The 21022-nt window shown below is 37.4% G+C and overlaps 1 protein-coding gene across 1 annotated transcript in view; it reads right to left on the bottom strand.

Moving 5' to 3' along the window:
- The window catches only part of kiaa0319l.L (kiaa0319 like L homeolog), a 41698-nt gene that overhangs the window by 11192 nt on the left and 9484 nt on the right, over positions 1-21022 (bottom strand). The window contains exons 4-13 of the mRNA XM_018246686.2: positions 16545-16767; positions 11453-11554; positions 7720-7817; positions 5719-5806; positions 5311-5403; positions 3361-3493; positions 3047-3275; positions 2350-2473; positions 2132-2264; positions 1304-1452 (exon numbers count right to left, since the gene is read on the bottom strand). Of these exons, the coding sequence (XP_018102175.1) occupies positions 1304-1452; positions 2132-2264; positions 2350-2473; positions 3047-3275; positions 3361-3493; positions 5311-5403; positions 5719-5806; positions 7720-7817; positions 11453-11554; positions 16545-16767 (1372 nt within the window). The remainder of the gene's footprint in view (positions 1-1303; positions 1453-2131; positions 2265-2349; positions 2474-3046; positions 3276-3360; positions 3494-5310; positions 5404-5718; positions 5807-7719; positions 7818-11452; positions 11555-16544; positions 16768-21022) is intronic.

Genomic DNA, 21022 nt, shown 5'->3' with positions numbered 1-21022 from the left:
CTGGAAATTACAACTGGTATCAATATATTATCTTGTGCTAATGTTTTAAAGGCATAATAAGTAGACATTGAGCAGAGTCATCAGTACAGCAGTAAATATTGTAATCTACCACTGTCTATGGTCCTGTTCTATGATTCAACAATTTTGGGACATGGTCATATCCTATTGTAAATCCATGTTACATAGTCAGATATATCCCACACCTCTCTGGGCAATTTTTGGAGATGCCACAAAAGTTCCAAAAGCAGATAAGAAATTAGCAAATATTGTTCCGGCAGTTAGCAGAAAAGCCATACTTCACTGTTGGATATCAAGTCTGCCCCCATTACTTGAAATGATGCTTACTAAATTTGATGGATTGGTTGGAAGCTACTCTTAATAGAGAATGTCAGGTTACAACCTTTTCTGCAAAATATGTGCAAACATTACCTCCTAGACGACAACAAGAAATCTCATGTATTTCCCTTGTATTTCGGCTCACCACCTTTTAAATGTCAAAAGAGTTGGAGGGGAGGAATCCTTTAGTGATTGGAATTGAAATATAAGAGAATATCTATTAAAGGCTCTGGTGTTGCCTCTATTTGATCCAGTCTCAGGTGGTACTGGGAGTAGCTCTGGGGGGTGGGAAGTATAACTTTTCCAATGTCTAGGGGGTTTGATGATTACTGGGTGACCTTAACCATTGGGGTAGGTCGATGAATGTGTGCAGCCTACTCCAATTTAAATATGTAACCCCATTTATGACTGTATTGCATGTTTCAATCTGTATTGTATGTTTTCTTTTGGTGCTAATAAAAAACATTTCATGAAAAAATATTGTAATCTTGGCCAGCCTTTGGGATGTTCAACCTGTGAAGTCGCACAGAGTACCTTAAGGAAGAACGAGAGCCAAATTGGCTACAGCCCTTCTGTTTTGAAATAAATACATTAAAGCAGGCTCATTGCCTCCTAGTGAAAGCTTAGCTTCCATGCTTGTGTTCTTTGACCATATAAACACTTGAAACACAATATAGCAACATTTAACATGTGACTTTGTAAATTTACACAGGACATGGTTTACCCTAAGGCCTTTCCTGGCTGTAAGAACAAATAAGTGCTAAATACTTACTATGCCCCTTTGTAATATTTACTATGCCCTTTTACATAAATATAGGAATTTGGAAAGCTCTGGCTAAGTGAAAAATGGGAAATGCTGCCTTTCACTGCTCAGCCATTCAAACTGTACTGCATTAGGCTCCAAGCTGTATTGTGGTATACCTTGCCCAATTCTTGCCCAGTCTCCCTCTATTTCCAGTATACTCACCCTCCTTTACAATGACGCTAACGGTGCTCTGGCTCTGTAAATCCCTCTGATCTTTTACAGTCAATGTGAACTCATAGGGGCCAACCTGCAAGCCACTCAAAGTTGCAATGCTGCCATTGGCATTTGCAATTTTCACTCCATCAGGACCCCTAAATGCAATCAAGATATTAATAAGGTAATTAATGATTATTATTGTACTTAAGGTCCCTCTAAGTTTCATGGCCAAACCCATAGTGATTCCCCATAACACCCTTCGTCCCATCCCAAAAATTCTAAATAAAATAATTTAGAAGTGTAACAGTATTCAGCCCTAAATAATTTTTCATGCTTTACAAAGTGCTCTGTAGTTTACCTCTTATATAACAGGTCTAATGTATAATGAACAGATTTAATAGTTAAAGATTTGCTACCTCTAGGTAACCTATATCACATCCACTCTTCTTTAGTGTCACAGGAAATATTTAAGTAGTAATATAATTACACATATATAAATTACACATATAATTAAAATTATATCCACTCAGGGTACTCAACACTTCCAAATACTAACAGGTGGGGACCTTTATCCACCTCTACCACCCATAAAACTACGGATGGCAATTAAAATCAATTAATACTTTTATTAGTATTCAGAATTAATGCTGTTATACAATCATTAAAAAATTGGCTGGACATTTTTAATGATTGTATAACAGCATTAATTCTGAATACTAATAAACTGTTTTAATTGTATCAATTTCTGTGGCACACTGTAGTTGTGTCAACTGGCATCTTTGGAAGATACAAGTTGTGAGAGGAAAAGTTGCTTTGTGAGCACCGAGTACATACTTTGTTTTCTCCCACAGGTAAGAAGAGATCCCTTGATCATCTGTGCTCCTGCTTCCATCCAGGATTGTGCTGTCTACAGGGAGAATGAGCTCTTTGTCTGGTCCTGCATCTGCCTCTGGGGGTTTGTTGTCCTCTATAACAGGAAGAGACTATTAAGCACTGCATTAGATCAATACCCTATCATCTCACTGGTAATAATCTAAAAAACAAGATTTTACCTGGCTGTACTATTACTGTCGCCTCACTCGTTGACTGCTGTCCTGCAGAGTCAGCAACTGTCAACTGGAAAGTGTAGTCTCCCTCCTGTAATGCAGATAACTGCAGATTTGCTGTTCTGACTCCCTGAAAAACATATTTACCACATTTCCTTAAATACATTTTCCCAAGCAGTCCATCTTTAAAATGTTGACAAAAAAAATTGACAATCTTTAAAATACACTTGGGAACATCAGTTTAACATTTTGTTTTGCTAAAAAGGGAACACTGGGTGCACCTATATAAAATTTTAAAAAAAATCACATTAGAAACAAAAGAAAAAAAAAAAAAATAGGTTACACACAGAGCACTAGCAGAGCATTGTCAGTTACTGAAGATAAGACTATATACTATCATACTGCAATTTCTATGGCAACATGGAGTTATGTGGTACAGTGTAGTGTGGTGTGGGGGTGAATAACAATTGCAATTGGGCTGCTGAGGCACAGGACTGTCACTTGAGAATGTTAAAGGTCTGGAATTTCATCAGCACCCATGGTTCTCAATTTGCTATACTGAACAGCATAAACCTAGGTTTATTGGTACTTGTTAAGTCTTTTCAACAAATACTGAACTCAAGTACATTGTACATGTTGTACATGCCCTGTTTACTTCTAAATTAAGAAGGCAGCTTAATAATTGTGCATAAAACACACTTACCTGCATTTCCACAACCTTTCCTTTGCTGCTGGGACTCAGCGACCATTCATAGCTGACAATGCCATGGTCGTCAGTACTAAGATTACCATAGAGGACTATGGAATTTTTAGGAAGGGTGATGACTTGATTGGCTCCAGCATTGGCCACAGGAGGGTAATCTACAGCTTTACTAACGGTAAGGTTTGCAGTGGTGGAATTCTTGGCTCCATCTGAATCTGTGACAGTCAGGCTATGAGCAAATGAGTAAAGCAGATGTAACTATAAAAAATATTATGAACCAAGGGGACAAATTCTGCACCCAGATGAAAACGTACCTGAAGGTATAGTTCCCAGGCACCAAGTTGCTAAGTTTTAATACTGGTGTTTCGGCGGTTACTTTTTCTTCTCGCAGTGGACCCTTCAGTTCTTCCCAGTAGTAGCTAACAATTTTTTCATCATCTGTACTTTCTAGATGCAAAGACAACCAAATGATGTTAAAGATTATAACGATATGCAATTTGGTAAATATAATATCAAAATACTATATATATTCTAGTTAAGAAATGCTACATTGCCTTTAATCAAATTGACATACACCAGGAAAATTTGAGAAAATGTGGGAACCATGGTTAGATGCCATCCCTCAAGTATCTTCACCAGACAACTGAACTCTATGAACAATTTTGTATACACCTTGATAATCTGATGTTACGTTCCTCCATCTTCTTTGTGTCAGTTACTGTTGATATGTAAACAATCATACCCAGTATTCTTATAAGTGCCAAGCATGAGTATCATTTTTTGTTTTTGTAAAAATGCAAAATAAAAACCTATTAAAAAAAGTTTAGATATAGCCCATGATCTACACATCATAAATACAGATATTCATTATCATTAATATTATGATTATTATGATTATTATAATATTATTCTCCCTATCTGCCTCTAGAAGAATGAGCAGGACATGCAAAATTGCCAAAGAACCTTTGAGATGCTATTCAATTCAGAAAAACTTCAATTCAGAAAAATTCAATTGAAGTCTATGGGGAAAAATTGGAACTGAATTTGGAGAAAAGTTTTTTTCTCCTCAAATTGAATCTCGTCCATGAGTTTTCATGTGATAAAATATGAGATAACTTTTTCTCATTGAATTAAATCTGGCACATGGTGTCTTGCACCAACTTTTACTCAGAATGGGCTAAATATGTTAGGGCATGGATTAAACAAGGCATCAAACATGTTTCACAGCCCATGCTAAACGGACTTCAGCGCTTCCCACAGTTGTGTTGAGTTGGATATAGTTAGAATATCCTGTTCTATCACATCCCAGAGATGGTTAGCTGCCCTAAGGTAATTTAATTATGTTTGTAGAACCATTCCTGGACAATTAAGCATTGTGGCAAGGGGAATTATCCTGTCAAAAAACACCATACCCAGATTTGAGAAATAAATAAAACTCCATAACACCATAGGGAAATTTAACTATGGGTCAGGATCCAAAATTGAGTTATCATGCTGTTTAGGGTGGGTCCCCCACTTATACTGGTACATTTCTTCCCACAGAAAAAAAAAAAGATCCACCACAGGGTAACACGGGCAGAAAAACCCATGTGTAAGAAGCCCTAACATGTCTTATCTCTTTTACCTATACGAGTAGAAGTAAATTCAACAGGTGAAATAAATAAGGTAACAAACATATTTCACCTGGATTAACCTGGTGAGCAGACTTCCATATTATTTTGTACACTCGGACTGCTTTGTAGGAACTGAAGAACTGAATAATCTTTATTTTAACTAAAAACTTCTAAATTTCCATTCCATATACTTTAAACATTAAAGTTTTATTATGTTATTAAATTTATTAAATTTTATTAAATGTGATTACAACTAGTATGTACAAGGCTGTTTATATTGTATTTCTAGCTCTGACACCTGAAACCATGTTGCAAGCCAGTTGATTAACAAACCAGGAGGAAAACGGACTCCTTTTACATTGTTTTAGGAGCTTGGCCCTGAACATAGGGATAACCATATACTGTTTTCACTTGCATTAACATTTAAAATTACAAGAAAAACAAGAAACTGAAAATGTTAAATGAAAGTATGTTGGAAAGTTGCTTAGAACTACAATTTCTTTTTATGCAAAAAGCAGTCTTTGGTTGGAGTGCCCTGTTAATATATTAAAGGATGTACACAGAGACTTTAAAAGGAACATACTTTATGTTTACTGATACTGTATACAAATACAGCAATGGCTCTAAGAAATGAGCGGGTTATATACTCACGGCTGCCATCTATAACTGTGGAAGTAGTTGGTAGGGAGATTTCTTGGTAACTGGGAGACACAATGGCAACAGGAGGCTGGTTCACTCGTGGCTCTAAATGAATGCAAGAATAAAAACAGAAGTAAGTCTTAATGTCCCACCAGGTGGATCATGTGCTCGTGTGGAAAGCACCTGAGACTTGTGGTGCCACATATTACACTTTTATCCAGAAACGCATGGCACTACTGGTGCGGGAGGTTTTCAGCCCAAAAACAGTTGTGTGCATTTTTGGCCTAAAAATTCTAATATAGGTCTATGCAGCATGATAGAAGTTTCTCCATAGGCATAGTTTGGTATGTGTGAGTTTAGCTTAATGTTGATTGTATTTAAATGTTTAAAAACTACAAGAAATATTTATAATTCACTTACTTGGGTTAACAGTGACATTTACAAATCCTTCTCCATGTGCATTTTCTCCTTTCACAATCACCTTAAACTCATACAGGCCAGCAGTGAGCTAGAAAAAACAAAGAAATGCAACAATATTTGAAACCGATGTACAACCAAGCAGGAAACCCATCAGAGAAGTAGTCCAATTGGCTAGTGTCCTTAAGTATATCCTGGGTCAAAATTAACATTTTATTTTATAAAGAGAAATGGAAAAAAAAACCTCCCACAACACCATCCACCAACAATATGTGAAAAAGTGATTCCACTGCTCATTTACATGTAATACAGGTATGGGATCAGAAAATCCATCTCCCTAAAGACCATTATAAGCAAATAATTCAAATTTTTAAACTTGATTCCTATTTTTTGTAATAATAAAATAGTTCCTTATAATTGATCCTATCTGAGATAAAGAAACAGTAAAGGTGGCCATAGACACACTGATAATATCATAAAAAAATAAATTTCCGTACGATATTCTGTGTGTGTATGGTGTGAGATGAGCTGACCGGTATCGGCAGAAAACGTGGATATCGGTCAGCTCATCGATCGGGCTGGCAACAAAATTTTCATCGGACGCCCTTGAAGGCACCCAAACATCGGCCATTATTAGTGCTGAATTGTCAGATACAGGTAGAATTCTATTGTTTCTACTTGTATATCTGATGCATTAGCTCTACACGTGTGTATTGAAATGAACACTCATTCTTAGAAAGATCTTTTCTAGGAAAGATCTTAATTGTAACCTCTATGGCCACCTTAACACCATTTAAAGCTGAAAAGGAGAAAAGGCACAGATTACATAGTAGAAAACAGATAAACTCTATAGAATCCCATTGTTATATACTATGTAACCTATGCTTGAATGGCTGCCCCCATTGCTACACAGCAGCTTGTTTACAGAAACTACAGTATTCTTTCGAAAAACAAACACACCAGTTGTACCAGTGCAGAGCTACAGTTCATTATATTTTAATAACTTTAAAACACTTTGCTGTTCCTTTAATGTAATATTAAATACTTAAGGTTTGGTGATTCAAATTACAGAAAGATCCTATACAGGAAACCCCCAGGACCAAAGCATTCTGGATAATGGATCCTATACCTGTACACAAATCTATACCTTTATTTGCTATAGACAATTATTCATTACTAACTACTAAATAAACCTCTGAGATAGCATTTTTTAAACCATGATACTGAATAATCTTTGTTTTCAGATCTTTTGAGAGTTGCTTTGAGGATCCCATGCAGTCACTCTTCAGAGGAGAGTCAAACAGAAGCACAACTTGCTATTGGCCACCTTAAATACATTATCTCATGATAAGGAACACAAGTTCAAGGCTTAATCAGCTAATCCAACCAATTTGGTGTTGCCAGTAATGAGTATTGAGCAGCTACATGCCATGCATTCAAATTAGCAAAATTACAAGGGTACCCACATTTTTGCAGTCAGTTTTTCACATTTGATTTAATTTCATACAACTGAATACTGCTTCACTAAAAACACCCCAGTACTCAGATGTTCCTGGGAAATGAAAGACATACCATTTTTATCTTTTTTTGTTGAAAGTGGAGTAAATTATTATGCAGGCTGAGAGGGGTTCCCAAACACATGACTGTATTATTTGGTAGGATATTATGATTCAACTAATGGGAGGCAGCAATCTCTTTGTTATTGTGCTTCTTCCTCCATATACTTTTCATATACCTGGTGGCTATGTGTGGTGCCAACATGCTTCGCAGCACTTTATAAATAACTTTAATCACACATACATGCCTTTGATTTGCTTATTCTTTCCATGCTCTTTATAAAACAGCCTAGCAGCTTTCCTCTCAAGATGAGAATTATTTTTGGCAGTTGTAGAAATACAGAACTAAAAGATCCCCTCTCAGAATCCTGAAGGGAGATTATTTAATTTGTAGCGGTGCAACAGGTCGAGTAATAAGCAATTACTCTACACTGCAGAAAGTACTTACCTTTGACAGCTTTAATTCTCGGGAGTGCTTTCCTTCCATCTCCCCACTGTAATCTGTTGGATGGGTTATCAATCTCCAGTCGTATGTGTATGTTTTCCCTGCAGAGTGTGAAAATTTTAATATTTCCAACATAAGATTTTCCAATATTTCTCTTATTTTGCTGTATCTTACCCATATTACCCCCCCCTCCAAACTAGACATTCTTGAAGCTGATTTCTGGACAGTAGCAATGACATTAATTTTGTCTGAGAATAAAGAAAGTCTTTAAAATACTATGAAGACCGATGGGAGTACAGAATGTGGTAGAAAAGCATTTCATGTTAAACAAACTACATACAAGATGCACATTCTACAATATATATTAACATGCACAAAGAGATGAGCAAAGTATTTCCTTTCTTATATTGAGAACTTAATTCAAAATTATGTATGGATAAAAGTGAAAGTCTTTAGTCAAGCTGGAACACTATAATAATTTTATGGTACCAAAAAGTACTCCTTCTAAATAAAGTGGACAGCTACAAAATGTAGCAAGCACAGCTCCCACAGGAAATCTGCCTTCACCTAGTTTGGGAACTAGGTCACCAGCACATGAGAGATCAGCTTCTTGAATTATACAGCTGTCTAGAATATAATTTTACTGACACAGAAGGCTTCTTTTGTACCATACAGCTCCTGCACAACATTGAGGTGAAAGAGTCGTAAGGCCACAGCTGCTTACAAAAGAAACACCTGAAATATTTACCAAAGTCTCCAAGGTTTAAAATAGAGAGAAACAAGCACAAAATAGAGAAGATGCATACGAAAACCAGAGACAGCAGTTGTAAGTTATCCAGCAATAACATTTCAAACGTAGGCAGGGGCACCATGTACCACTGTAGATCCATGCAATCCATACTAAGACCCTGACACCATCCCTTGGGAAATGTAAAAATGGGGTTCAAAGCATGCATTTAATACATTCGACGATTATGAAATGCTAGCCTTTAGAATGGCAGGTTGTTAAAGCCAACCTGGTCATTTTCTTTAACGGCAATCCACTGCCTTTCGCAACTTGTCTACACATGCACACAAGATTTAACATTTTTGTTGCAAAGAGCTCTGCGTGTATCCCGACAGTCTGATCCTGTGCCTGTCACATACAAGGTATAGAATGCTACAGATCTGCTGGTGTATATAAAATGGTGTTTTAATGCCATGAACTTCCCAATAAAATCTGGAGACAATAATGCTATGTGTCATAGCTCATAACCAAACTATTTTTTGAGTATTTGCTGATCTCTGCATTATTAAAGGTGAAAAGGAATATTAGGTGAAGACCTAGAAGGGTAGGAGGGAAAACTGGGGTCATAGTCCAAAAAACATTCCTGAACTTTGAAATGAGTAGTTAATTTAGCTACTTAAGCAAAAACAAGGACAAATTTAACCCCCAGCAATCCTAAAGACAATTTTTTAAGGGAACCCAAAAACAAGTAATTATTAGGATCTAAATCTAAGGAGTCGTATATGTATTTAATCAAATTATAACACCTTTACAGACTATAGCGCATAGAGATTTCTGATTGTACTACTCATGGCAAATCGAAACACTGTGGGCTACTTTCAAGTGATGGCAAGAATTTGAGGGAGAAAAAATATTCAATATAAATATTTGTAAATGGGAAAAACAACCAATGTATGTGTGTGCATGTTTTTCTAAAGGTAACCAAGCATCTTCATTGTTAGCACTGGCTCTTAAAACATGTGGAAGTGAAAATATTTCCTGCTTTACTATACTATACACCTAGAGGCAGAGAGTGCATACAGTTGTTTTAGTAATTAGGAGTTATATTTTTTACAGTTACTAATATTTTGCAATAAAGTAACACTAACAAATGAAAATACATTATATAGTAAAATGTAAAAAGTTGTTAGGAGTTCCACAACCAATGTAAGTACTCTTAAAATGCTGCTTTTGGAGCTCACACAAATGCACTTAGTTGAGTTAAAAACACATATAAGCGCGATAAAGGGCTCAGCATGTGCTTGTGAAGGCAAAAAAATGTTTGGAAATTATTTTTTACTTTTTTTTAATACCAGTAAGCAAGCAAACACGTTAAAAGAACTTCCCAGTAGTTACATATATTTTCTAAGTGTTGATAATCAAGCCATAGCATTCTACCAAAGCATAATTAACAGAACATGGGAATTAAACTTATAAGACATCAGGCAGGAGACTAATGAAGATAGCATCAAAAAGCATTTACATATTACTGTGAGATGTGTGACTAGATTCACGTTTAAATAGTACGTCTATAAATCCTGAAATGCACATTTCATTCATTAACATAATCATTGCCATTAAAATATCCTTGGGGCAATTTAGTCATTAGTACATATCACCTGGCCTAGTTACTTACTGATCTCTATATAATGCTCCAACACTATCACTAATTAAGAGCGCAGCTGATTTAACGCTTCATTGCCACTGAAACAATCAGTCTCCTCAGACAATACAGGAGCTAAAGAAAATCACAGCCTTCTCACTGGCTATGACTTTAATCCAAATACATTTTCTCAAGTAAAGGCAGAGTTCCCTCCTATCATCATAGGGATTGCGATTCAGTTTAATATGAAAACTAGACACAAATCTGAACTGCAAAATAGAGGAATGTCCAGTACGAGTGCATACACCTTGCGGTCCTATGTCTGTACTGCAACAGTCTAAAAATAAAAAATAGTCTAATTATGCTTTGTCATCTATGTGGTGATCTACAAAAGCTAAAACTGTAGTACAAACTGTGCCCCACAGAACATAATGGAATATATTTAAGCCTATAAGTAGGTTGCTACCAGCTGTTGGTCTGGCATAAACCATAAAGTATATAAGGCAGTGCAATGCCCGATTCTGTGTAGTCCAAAAGAAAAAAAAAACCACATGAATGTATGAATGTACTGCACTTATTTTTCAACACAATTTGGTGTTAGGTGCCTTTTCTTCAAATAGTCAAGTTTGCCATTGTGAACTGCAATACAATCAATATTTTACATTGCTCAAGAGACCGATTAAAACAAATGTAAAATTTGGGAAATTGTAAAATTCAGAACACTCATACAGAGTGCAGGACCCTGAATAATCTGCAAATAATGCAGGAAAACGTTAAAGCAGGGTTCTACTGTAACCCATCTGATAGAATTTACTGGATAGTGTTAAACAAATTATTGGTTATGGGTAATGTCACATGGAATATGTGTATCCACGAGAAATAAATGAATATGCGGGCAACATACAGGCCAAAATAACTTTCCATTGCAAACCAAAGGAATTCCTTCATTTTCACATTGCCTTTTATTTTGGTGGCTAAACAACCCATGTGACATTACTTTAAAGCTCAGGTCAATAGCTAACACACAATTTTCTTCACTGGAGCTGATATGCCAGTTTGATCTGCTCCCTTCGGCATCAACCAATGGTGGTTTTTGGTTTCAAAAAGTGCGTGGTTTAGTGTTTATGTAGAAAGAGCCATACCATCTGCACACGGATGGGCCGATGCTGTGCCTAACAGTGCACATACAAAATGGATGGAAGGAGCACATTGTCCTTTTTTCCACTGCCATACAGTATCTACACCAGAAAAAAATGTGTTTGCCACCAACTTTAGCAGTGTGGTTAAACTGTGGGAGTATGATCTGCAGTTCAAAGGATCCTGAATGTCAGGCCATTTAATACAGTCAAAGAAAACTGGTTGCTTACCTTCTGGTGGCTCAGGAACAACAAAAGCATTCAGTTGAACTTCATTTTTTGGTAGTGTAACCTCCACACCATCTCCAGCAGATACCACTAACTTGTTTGTGACTGCAAGAAAAAAAATAGATGTAGTTTTGTAAGAGAACTCTTCCTGTAATAACATGTATTATTTATTGATATATTAAGCAAAAGTGCAATACCTGAGCAGTGCTCCCCTTAAACATGGAGAATGTAAAAATGTCACTGACACACCTTGCCTCCTGGGTGAAAGAGGCGCATCATCAAACATTGTTCAAACTGCATCAGCAATTAATTGGCACCCCTCATACTCCCCTGCAATGGCTATTCATTAAAAAACCTAGTAAGATGGCATATCACAACATTGTTATACTCCATGCCCGCCAAAATTGGCTTAAAGCAGCAAAGATTTTTCAATTTACTGGTCACCTTTTCCAGACCCCACTATGGTGTAACAAATGGTTCCCAGGTGTTGAAAGATTGGGAAAGAATCTAATGTGGGAAAACTGTGGCATTTGCTTTGGGGATGTTTGGAGGCAAGGCGAAATGGCTAGTTTTGCAAGTCTTTGGCAAGACTTTTCCCTCCCCAATAATCAAAGGCTGCATTATTTACAGAAGTCTCTGTCTGTGCAACACAACAAGCAGCCTATCCTGTTATCCCACAATTTAGTTTTTTAACGAATAATGCAAGGCTATTCCAAAGGCCTAATTACAAATTCTGACGGATTGAGTATTTAGAGTAGACTAACTGCTTTTACCATAGGGAAAGGTATGTAGCTTATAAAAGACAACAAGATCAAAGGCTGTTACATAACTGTTTATTGTAAATTTAAATATTGTATGTATACTCCACTTTCATTCCCGTTCTCAATCCTTTTTAAATTGTGATCTTGACATTATCTCTCTGATTGTATTAGCAAATGTAGCTTGTATGTGCTGACTTTTCAATAAACTTGCCTGAATTAAAAAAAAATGTTGATGCTTATAACTGTTTTAGATTTATATTTTTGTGGACTACACACAAAGCACAAAAAACTGGTGTAGCCATCACTAAGTGACACCACTTTTTAGCTATTAAACTCTCCATCTGATGCTTGCCCAGAAGTGTATTAAATTGCACTAATGCAAGTCTACAAATGTTTATGTTCTAATACAAAAGCCCCTCCCCATTTAGGAATGGCAGCATGTGGGAGTAAGGGCCTGGTCCTGGAACATAGTTGAGCAAAACTGGGCAGGACAGTCGCAAGTATTATCACTCAAACAAGCATAGGGAAAACTGTAAAATGGGTCAGGCAATCAGCATGATTTGGTCCATTAATGGGCAAAAAAACTTGGTGGGGCAACCTGAATATTTGGATAATTCTGTGAAATCGATAACTTTAGAATCAGTAGCGTAACTATAGAGGAAGCAGACCCTGCGGCAGTACATTCGGGGGTGACCTGCGACACATGCGATTTGCGTGCGCCGATGTGAGTACACAGGCCACGAAACAATTTTTTGGTTGGGTGGCCTGTGAAGTAACACCACTGTTTAGAATAGAAGTCTCATATATTTATTTATGATGCATATAAAGACGTACAAAAAGGAAGAATTGCCTAAAAATATATATATTTTTGTAAATATCTGCAGAATATATAACAATTCTCCATGGTATACTTATTATTAAAAGAAAAGGGGGAACTCAGAAAATGTGATAGGCAATATATGAAACTGTATTCTAATTTGTCTCTTAGCAAAAAGGAATAACGTTTGATGCCTAAACTAGAGGAAGAGAAAAAAAAAAGAAAACCCTTTCATGAAGAAGATAAAAGAATACTGTAGGGAAAAATGACAATACAGCTGGAAAAAGAATGGAAATGTAATTGTTATTTTTGGTTGCTGGGGTTTCCTGAGGCTAGGGATGTGCAAAACCAGAGAAGCAGAGTCAGTTCCCCATCATGAAAACTAAATCAAAAGCTAATGGTGCCTGCCCCCTTATACAAAACCCTATAACATAGGAAGGCCCTCCAGTTAAATTATCTTCCTAACCGCATCTTTCTTGTGCTTTTTGATACTTTGCTTTGAACCTGCTGAGGGAGCTTTTTGTATACAAACCCTCAAAAGCCACAAGTTTTACAAAGCCTTTAACTTCAAGGGTACAAAAGCTGATTAAGGGTAAGGCCAAACTCAGAAGATTCTCTGCTTCCAGATAAATGCAGGCTGAGAATCAGCCCTACACCCCTTGTTTGCCTGCACACTGAAACTGTGTCTGGCCTGGTGCAGGCACCAAAATCTGTTATTATTGCAATTTGGCACTGAAATACACCTTGCACCCAGACTGACATAGTGGTTCCAGGTACATTCAAGGAAGGGGCTGAGTCTCAGACAGGGTCTTATTCTCAGCCTTTGTTTATCAGCATTAGTCTTAAGGTCCCCATACACAGGCAGATATAAGATGCTGACAGATTAAGTCGGCAGCTGATTGGGCAGTATATGGTGCCCTCTGATGGGCTTCCCTAATCGATATGTTGATTGTGCAGGGTTAAAAATCCCATCAGATTGAGAACCGCGTTGGTTCATTGATGCGGTCTTTGATCCGACCGCCCATATTCTCTTTGTTGTCGTCAAGGTGGGCACATTGGGGCGAGATCTGCACGTTTGATGATCTCTGTATGTATGGCCAGCTTTACAGTGGTCAGTTAATGGAAAAACTTCTATACTGTTTCCCCAACATTTAAATGAGTTTTAGCAGATTTGAGGCATGGTGCTGCTCCACATTTAGCAAAAACATATTATTCCAATAACCCCAGGTCCCAAGGGTTCATCATTTTCAACACAGCACATTTTTATAAAGGAATTGTTCAGTGTATACATAAAAACTGGGTAATTAGATAGGATGTGCAAAATAAAAAAATGTTTCTAATATAGTTAGTTAGGCAAAAATGTAATGTATAAAGGCTGGAGTGACTGGGTGTGTAGCATAATAGCCAGTGTGAAAAAGCAAGAGGCTGGCACACGGAGCGAATTAAACCGGGGTCCTACCCCTGGTGTGTTTATTGCGTCAAACAACGTTTCGGAGGGCGTTCCCCCTTCGTCAGGCCAGCCTCTTGCTTCTTCACATTGGACCATTGGGAGTGCCGTCTCCCTTAGGCTTTGGGCACCAGCGGTATTGGTTGAAGGGCCTGAGTGTGAGCGTGATTTCTCTGCACTATAGCATAATAGCCAGAACACTACTTCCTGCATTTCAACTCTCTTGGTTTACATTGACTGGTTAGCCTGGTTACCAGGCAGTAACCAATCAGAGACTTGGGGGGGGCATGGGTCATATGTATCATGTGGCCCTCCTTCAAGTTGCTGACTAGCTCAGAGTTATAGAGCTGAAAAGCAGGAAGTAATGTTCTGGTTTATTAGGTTACACTGCCAGTCACTCCAGCCTTCATACATTACATTTTTGCCTAACTAGCTATATTAGAAACATTTTTTATTTTGCACAGCCTATCTATTTACATAGTTTTTATTTTCACACTGAACTGTGAACTGCAGTGTATACAATATTAATTACAGTGCTTGAGGCACAAATGGATTAAGCAACTTGCCCTAGGACAAAAGGCGGTAGAAACAATCAGAACAAGGCCCGGTTTTCACTCACAGTAACCAGAAACCCTGATGTGTTAATGAGTTATAAGACTGAATTCAAACAGGATCTTGTGAGTCATAGATAAGTTATTAAGTGACAAAATAACCTGAAACCCTGACAGGTCATAAGCAGGTAATATAAATCAAACATAGCAAACATAACATTAATCTGAGTCCAATGCTTATTCACTCTACAACCTGAAACTCTGACATGATCAGGGTCACAAGGAAATAACAGGATTTAGAGCCATTTCCACAATGCATTTAATCGAAGACCAGTAATTAACTAAATATTTATGCTAAACCCTGATTTCCAATGATAAAATGAAGAAATCATAGTGCCACAAATCAGCCCTAAATCATAATAAGGTCACCACAATGCTTTACAGTCCATTCAGTTTTTTATGCTACAATGTAGTCCTCTGGTACTGTGGCAAAAAAACCTCTATATTTACCATGTTCAAAGTATATTGTCCCAGAAACCCAGGTCTCTGCATAGGTGTTGATGGACAAATGTCTTGCCTATATGTTCATTCTGGACAGCAAAGGATTCCTTCAGTTACACCTCCCATGTAGAGCCATGTGCAGCCACATTGTGAATGTAGACTTAAGCACTTTGATGTTGGTAGAAGTGGAATACACCTTTGGGTTCTGTGGTGACATTTTGGGTTTCTTGGAGACCTCTTTCAGCATCTTGTGTCCTGCTATCAGTCTGAACTTATTGAGAGGTCTGACAAAGTTGGTAGTTACTTGAATTCTTCTCCACTTGTTGATGATCTTCCAGACAGTGGAATGATTGAAGTCCTCAGGGAGCTCTCCAGTGTCTCCAGTTTCTAAATCAAAAAGGTTGTGAATCCTTTTGAATTCAGAAACTGGAGACATTTCAACCAAAACGGTTGAAGACATACTTGTCCTTTAAATGATTTTTGAATGTCAGGTAATGGATATGGTATAGTTCATGTCTTTAAGTGGTTTTAATTTACTGGGGGGGGGGAAGGTTATCTCACTAGGATCGGCCCAGGGGGAGGTTCTTGAGGGCAGTATGTATAGTAAATATTGGTTAACACATCGATGCTGTGTAATTGTCCTGAGGAAGACACTGCTCTCTGGTGTCAAAAAGGTGACGACGCAATAAAGAAATATTTTTGTATAAATGGCATAAACAGAAATTACAAACTCCCACAGAAAAATCATAATATGTAGCACACATATACTGAAATTATACATCAGTCAGGAGGCATACCAGGCCTTCCACATTCTTGGACTCCCTGCAGCCACAGTGTCTTCTGTTTCTAGTGTTACCCTGTGTACATGGCTCTTTCTCGCCTACTTATTCACACTCCTCCCAGTCCCCCCAAAAAACATAACTGACCACTAACAATCAGCTTTGAACATGGCTACATTTGCATCATTTGTGACTAAGTCAAAAAAGAAAGACAGACTGTGTTTTGTAGGCGGCTTTACCTGCTGCAGGAGTGCTGGTAGGCTGCGTAGTGGGCTGTGCACTTGAATTGCTGGATAGTAAATTGGGTACAATGGTGACAATACTGTTGGATATTTCCTGCCCAGTAGCCACTGGATCTTCAGGTAATGCACCAGTGACATTATCACTGAAAATCAAAGGTGGTCTTTCTGTGACTGGGTTGCTTGAAGACTGTGTGTTGGGTAGCTGGGTAGGTTTTCCTACCTGAAAGAGACAAGAGTGTAAAGATCAGTACAGGAAAATAAACAATTATCAATAGAAAACTACTAAACCTTTTGTTGTTAATGCATTTAGTTAAAGAAAAACGTGCACCAACATTTGCATTATTTAAAGTGAATAGAGGTGACAGATACCCAAAAGTCATACTTGTAATTTAAATTGGATAAAATTCTGATGCAACATTCCAAGAATAAATCCTTAATTTCAGAGAATAAAAGGAAGTGATGTGATTTTAAGTTTTCTTCATTTTCTAATTCATGGCTGCCATCATGGGGGTTCAGACGGTACTGCTGTCAGTGACCACATGACAGAGAGTGGCCCCGAAACTGAAAGGAGTGATTTGTGAAAGGGATGGGCTTGTGATTAAGTCAAAGAGTGTTTGGTGGATCAGGGTGGAGTTTTTTCTTAACTGGGAATGGTCAGAGAATATCAGAAGCCAGATTATGCATGGGAGGGGCATTTCATTTTTATTGGGCCCCCATTTTACTTGTTGGCAGGGCCTACCACATAGAGGGCCCAGGTGACTAGTAAGGTTATAACTGGTGGTCCTCTAGGGGGGAGGGTCTAGCTAACTTAGTAGTATGGCCTCCATTATTACCGATGGTAGGCCAGTTTTCATTGTTGTACAACAATAGTAGGTCATACATGGTATGTCCTTAAAACAAATTGTATATACCTTGCAACAAAGAAACAGTATAGGATTTTAAGGACAAGGCAAGTTAAACTAAAGAAGTAACTAGAAATGTTGTACATTATGTATTGTGCTTCTGTACCAGCCCAAGGCAACCACAGCCCTTTAGCAGTAAAGATCTGTGTCTCCAAAGATGCCCCAGTAACTCCCCGTCTTCTTTTCTGCTGTTTCACTGCACATGCATTGTGTTGCATTCACAAACTGAGCTTAGGGACCCACTCACAATATACAGTATACATAGAATAGAAAAGTCACAATATAAGGCTGATTAGTAATTAATACAGATAATTACTACATGGCAGCACAGAAACCAGTATAATTATCAGCCCTGTAGCATCAGATACACAGGTGACCCCGTGTGACAAGTTTGAAGTCCTGGATCATTGTTGCTATTGACAAGCTGAAACTTTAGGCTGGTGCAATAAGTTCAGTATATAAAATATGGTAGTTTTAGCCATATTAATTTTTAGCGTTTAGTTCTCCTTTAAGAGCAAGGGTGAGAAACTGCGCACCTTGCAGAGCTTTGATTTCCTCAAAAAGGATATACTATCGCCACAGAGAACCCATCAATCAGGGGCACGGGACTCAGGTCAGAAGCGCACCCATTCGTGTCGATAAGCTAGGTATATATTTATACTGACTCAAGCATAAGCCGAGGTAGACTTTTTCAGCACATTTTGGGTGCTGAAAAACTTGCTTATACTCGAGTATATATGGTACCGATTTCAAACTAAGTGATCCTTCACACTGCCAAGCTTGTGCAGAAACAGCATGTGCATGAAATGAGAAGTTAATGAAGAATATCATACAGGATTCCACCAAGTCACCAACTCAGTTAATGTTTCAACTAGGAAGATTTAACATAAGCTCTAAGGATGAAAGATTCTTTCATACTCAGTGTAAATGAATAGTTACAAAAGAAGGATACCTGGATATGTAGTCCTAAAAGGGGAAATATACCTTCCCCCCTTTGACATTAGCTCAAACAGTTGGGCTGATGTTGAAAGGCTGCATAAACTATCTGAACTTTCAAATATAATTTCGTTTTAACACATATTTGTTTCCACATACGGAAAGGAAACCATGTCACTCCCACTCTGTTTGCAGGAATGAGTTTCCATAATGCAGCCCCTCCTTCATCTTGTTCCAATGTTGATGTGATGGATTTTTGGACTTGAAGAGAATCTGTGCTCAACCGACTATAGAAAGCAGAGGGACTTCAAGTCCCATAATCCATCACTTCACAGTGGAACATGATAAGGGAGGGACTACATTACACTGTGAACGGATGTTGGGAAATGGTTCTTGTGAATAACATCTCTGAATATGTTAGCATTTATGCACCTTTTCAACATAAGCCCAACTGAATGAGCTCATGTGCTCAATGGGTATTTTTGTTCATTAACAATTTTCTAGAATGTATTAGCTAGCCTTAAACTATAAACAAATATGTGTAATGTTAATTAAAACCACTTAAAGACATTAACATTAACTATATAATTTAGATGCATGAACACATCACATATCTTATATTATAGCTATGGGGATCAGATTTTGTAGGATCCAACACAATCTTGTGCTGTTGCATGCGGTTGTGTGGCAAGATCAGATCAAATCTGACCCACAAAATCTAATCAAAATCTCCCATGTCGTTTAGCCTGCAGTTTTTTTAGGATGAAAGATCAATTTGCCATGAATGTTAAAGAGCATATGTCAAAAGAAGCTATGACTACATCACAACACTGTAATTGGTAGAATTAGCACGATAACCACATAGCAATGTAATTTCTGACAAAACGTGTCTGACAGGTTTTTACAAACCATTACCTCAAATATCAAATACTGCATGTTGAAAAGTTAGGACATTGCACATATAACTTCAATGTGGGTGATCTTATAATTGGCTTAAAATTGATGCAGCATATCTTCGCTTCATCATCTTTTTAAACCACTTAAACCAGGGGGTCTGACTAAATCTCAAGCCTTGAAGGAGAGCTTGATGCAGAAATCTCTCAGTTTTAAGCCGTATTTTAGAAAAATTTAACATTATTGATGGATTTATACACTGCCGAGAGAAGCACGTGATCTGTATACATCTTAATTAGTATGTCTATTGTCTCAAACTAAATTGCTTTATGTATTACATATACAGATGAAGCCACTTGGATTTGTGAGTTAAATGCGTCATGACTCAGGGGTAATTGAAGAAACTGTGTTATCTTAAGTCATCTTAACTCATTTAATGCATTTAACCTTTTCATTAGCATACCAAAGCTCCATTGTTCACAATGGTGAATGCTTTAATTAGATGGGTTGTTGTGACACAGTTTTCTGTGTTAAATGAGATAAATGGGATATCTGTGTTTAGTTATTCTGTGTCAAACAGACAAACCAAAGTGGCTGCATCTGTATATTGCATATTACAATTGTAATATGGGATTTAAATATAGAGTGAAATGCATCCCTTTAATTATTCAAGTGAAAGAAATCTGTCCATGTTCTGTTGACTTGCAAGGTATTGATGTACATGGCATGCACAATGAATTTACTGAAAGTGCCAGCTGGTAATATCATATCAGTGCAGACACCAGTTTCTTACAATTCGTCTGCCCCCACTCCGCATATCTTCATTTAACATGATTTCAATGAATAGGGCATGTGCTGAACAAACTTTTTGTTCATTATTCTAATGACAAAATATCTATAGTTTTTTATAATTTCTTCAGCCAAACAGGGCAACCTGAAGCTACTCAATGTTTGGTTCTTGAGAGTTAGATGTTAATTGTATCAGTGTACATAATTCCATTGCATATATTAAAACAGTCAGAAGAAAGGATTTCGAAATTGGGGTATACTGCTTCTTTAGGTCAGGGCCACAAAGAATTTTCTCCATTGGCATATCTTGAATGTGTCCTAACTGGCATGGCATCAGTCCATCAGCACATACAGTGCATGCTTCCATGTTTCCAAGCCCAAAACTGCAGGAAGGCAGACAAACACGTTTTTTCTCCACTGGCATATCTATGCACCATGTGGCCTAAAGGAAACCTTATTGAGATTATTGTATAAGCAAGAAGCTCTGCAATAATCTGCACACTAATAAGGTGGCAAAGAACTGAAAGGACAAAAGGTGCTGTTTAACATATTGAAAGAACATGAGAGGCAGGGGCATAACTACCGGGGGAGCAGGGGTAGTTACCGAGAAAAATCACATGGTATATGTATTGCTATAAAAATAAAATGTAAGACAAGCCAGCTATTTAACAGACCAGTTTTTGCTGGGGAACATTGCAACATTGTTTAAAAAAACTAACAACCAGGAGTTAAGCAAATGCTGCTTTCAACAGCAATTGATTTATAAATATTTAAAAACACTGAACATTTTTAATAATATATATAATATAAACACACAATATATTCTCAAGTCATTTTTATTCAGTCTTTAAATTTATTGTTCTGGTTCTAGAGTTTAAAATTGTTAGCCTGCCTGTGCACATTAAATAATAATTACCATAGTCAGCTGAAAAAATATTGATTTAGCATAATTGT

The sequence above is a fragment of the Xenopus laevis genome, chromosome 2L, assembly GCF_017654675.1.
Source record: "Xenopus laevis strain J_2021 chromosome 2L, Xenopus_laevis_v10.1, whole genome shotgun sequence".
In the NCBI taxonomy this organism is placed as follows: domain Eukaryota; kingdom Metazoa; phylum Chordata; class Amphibia; order Anura; family Pipidae; genus Xenopus; species Xenopus laevis.
Note: the sequence above shows the minus strand (reverse complement) of the source record. Positions and strands in the feature narration are given on the sequence as shown.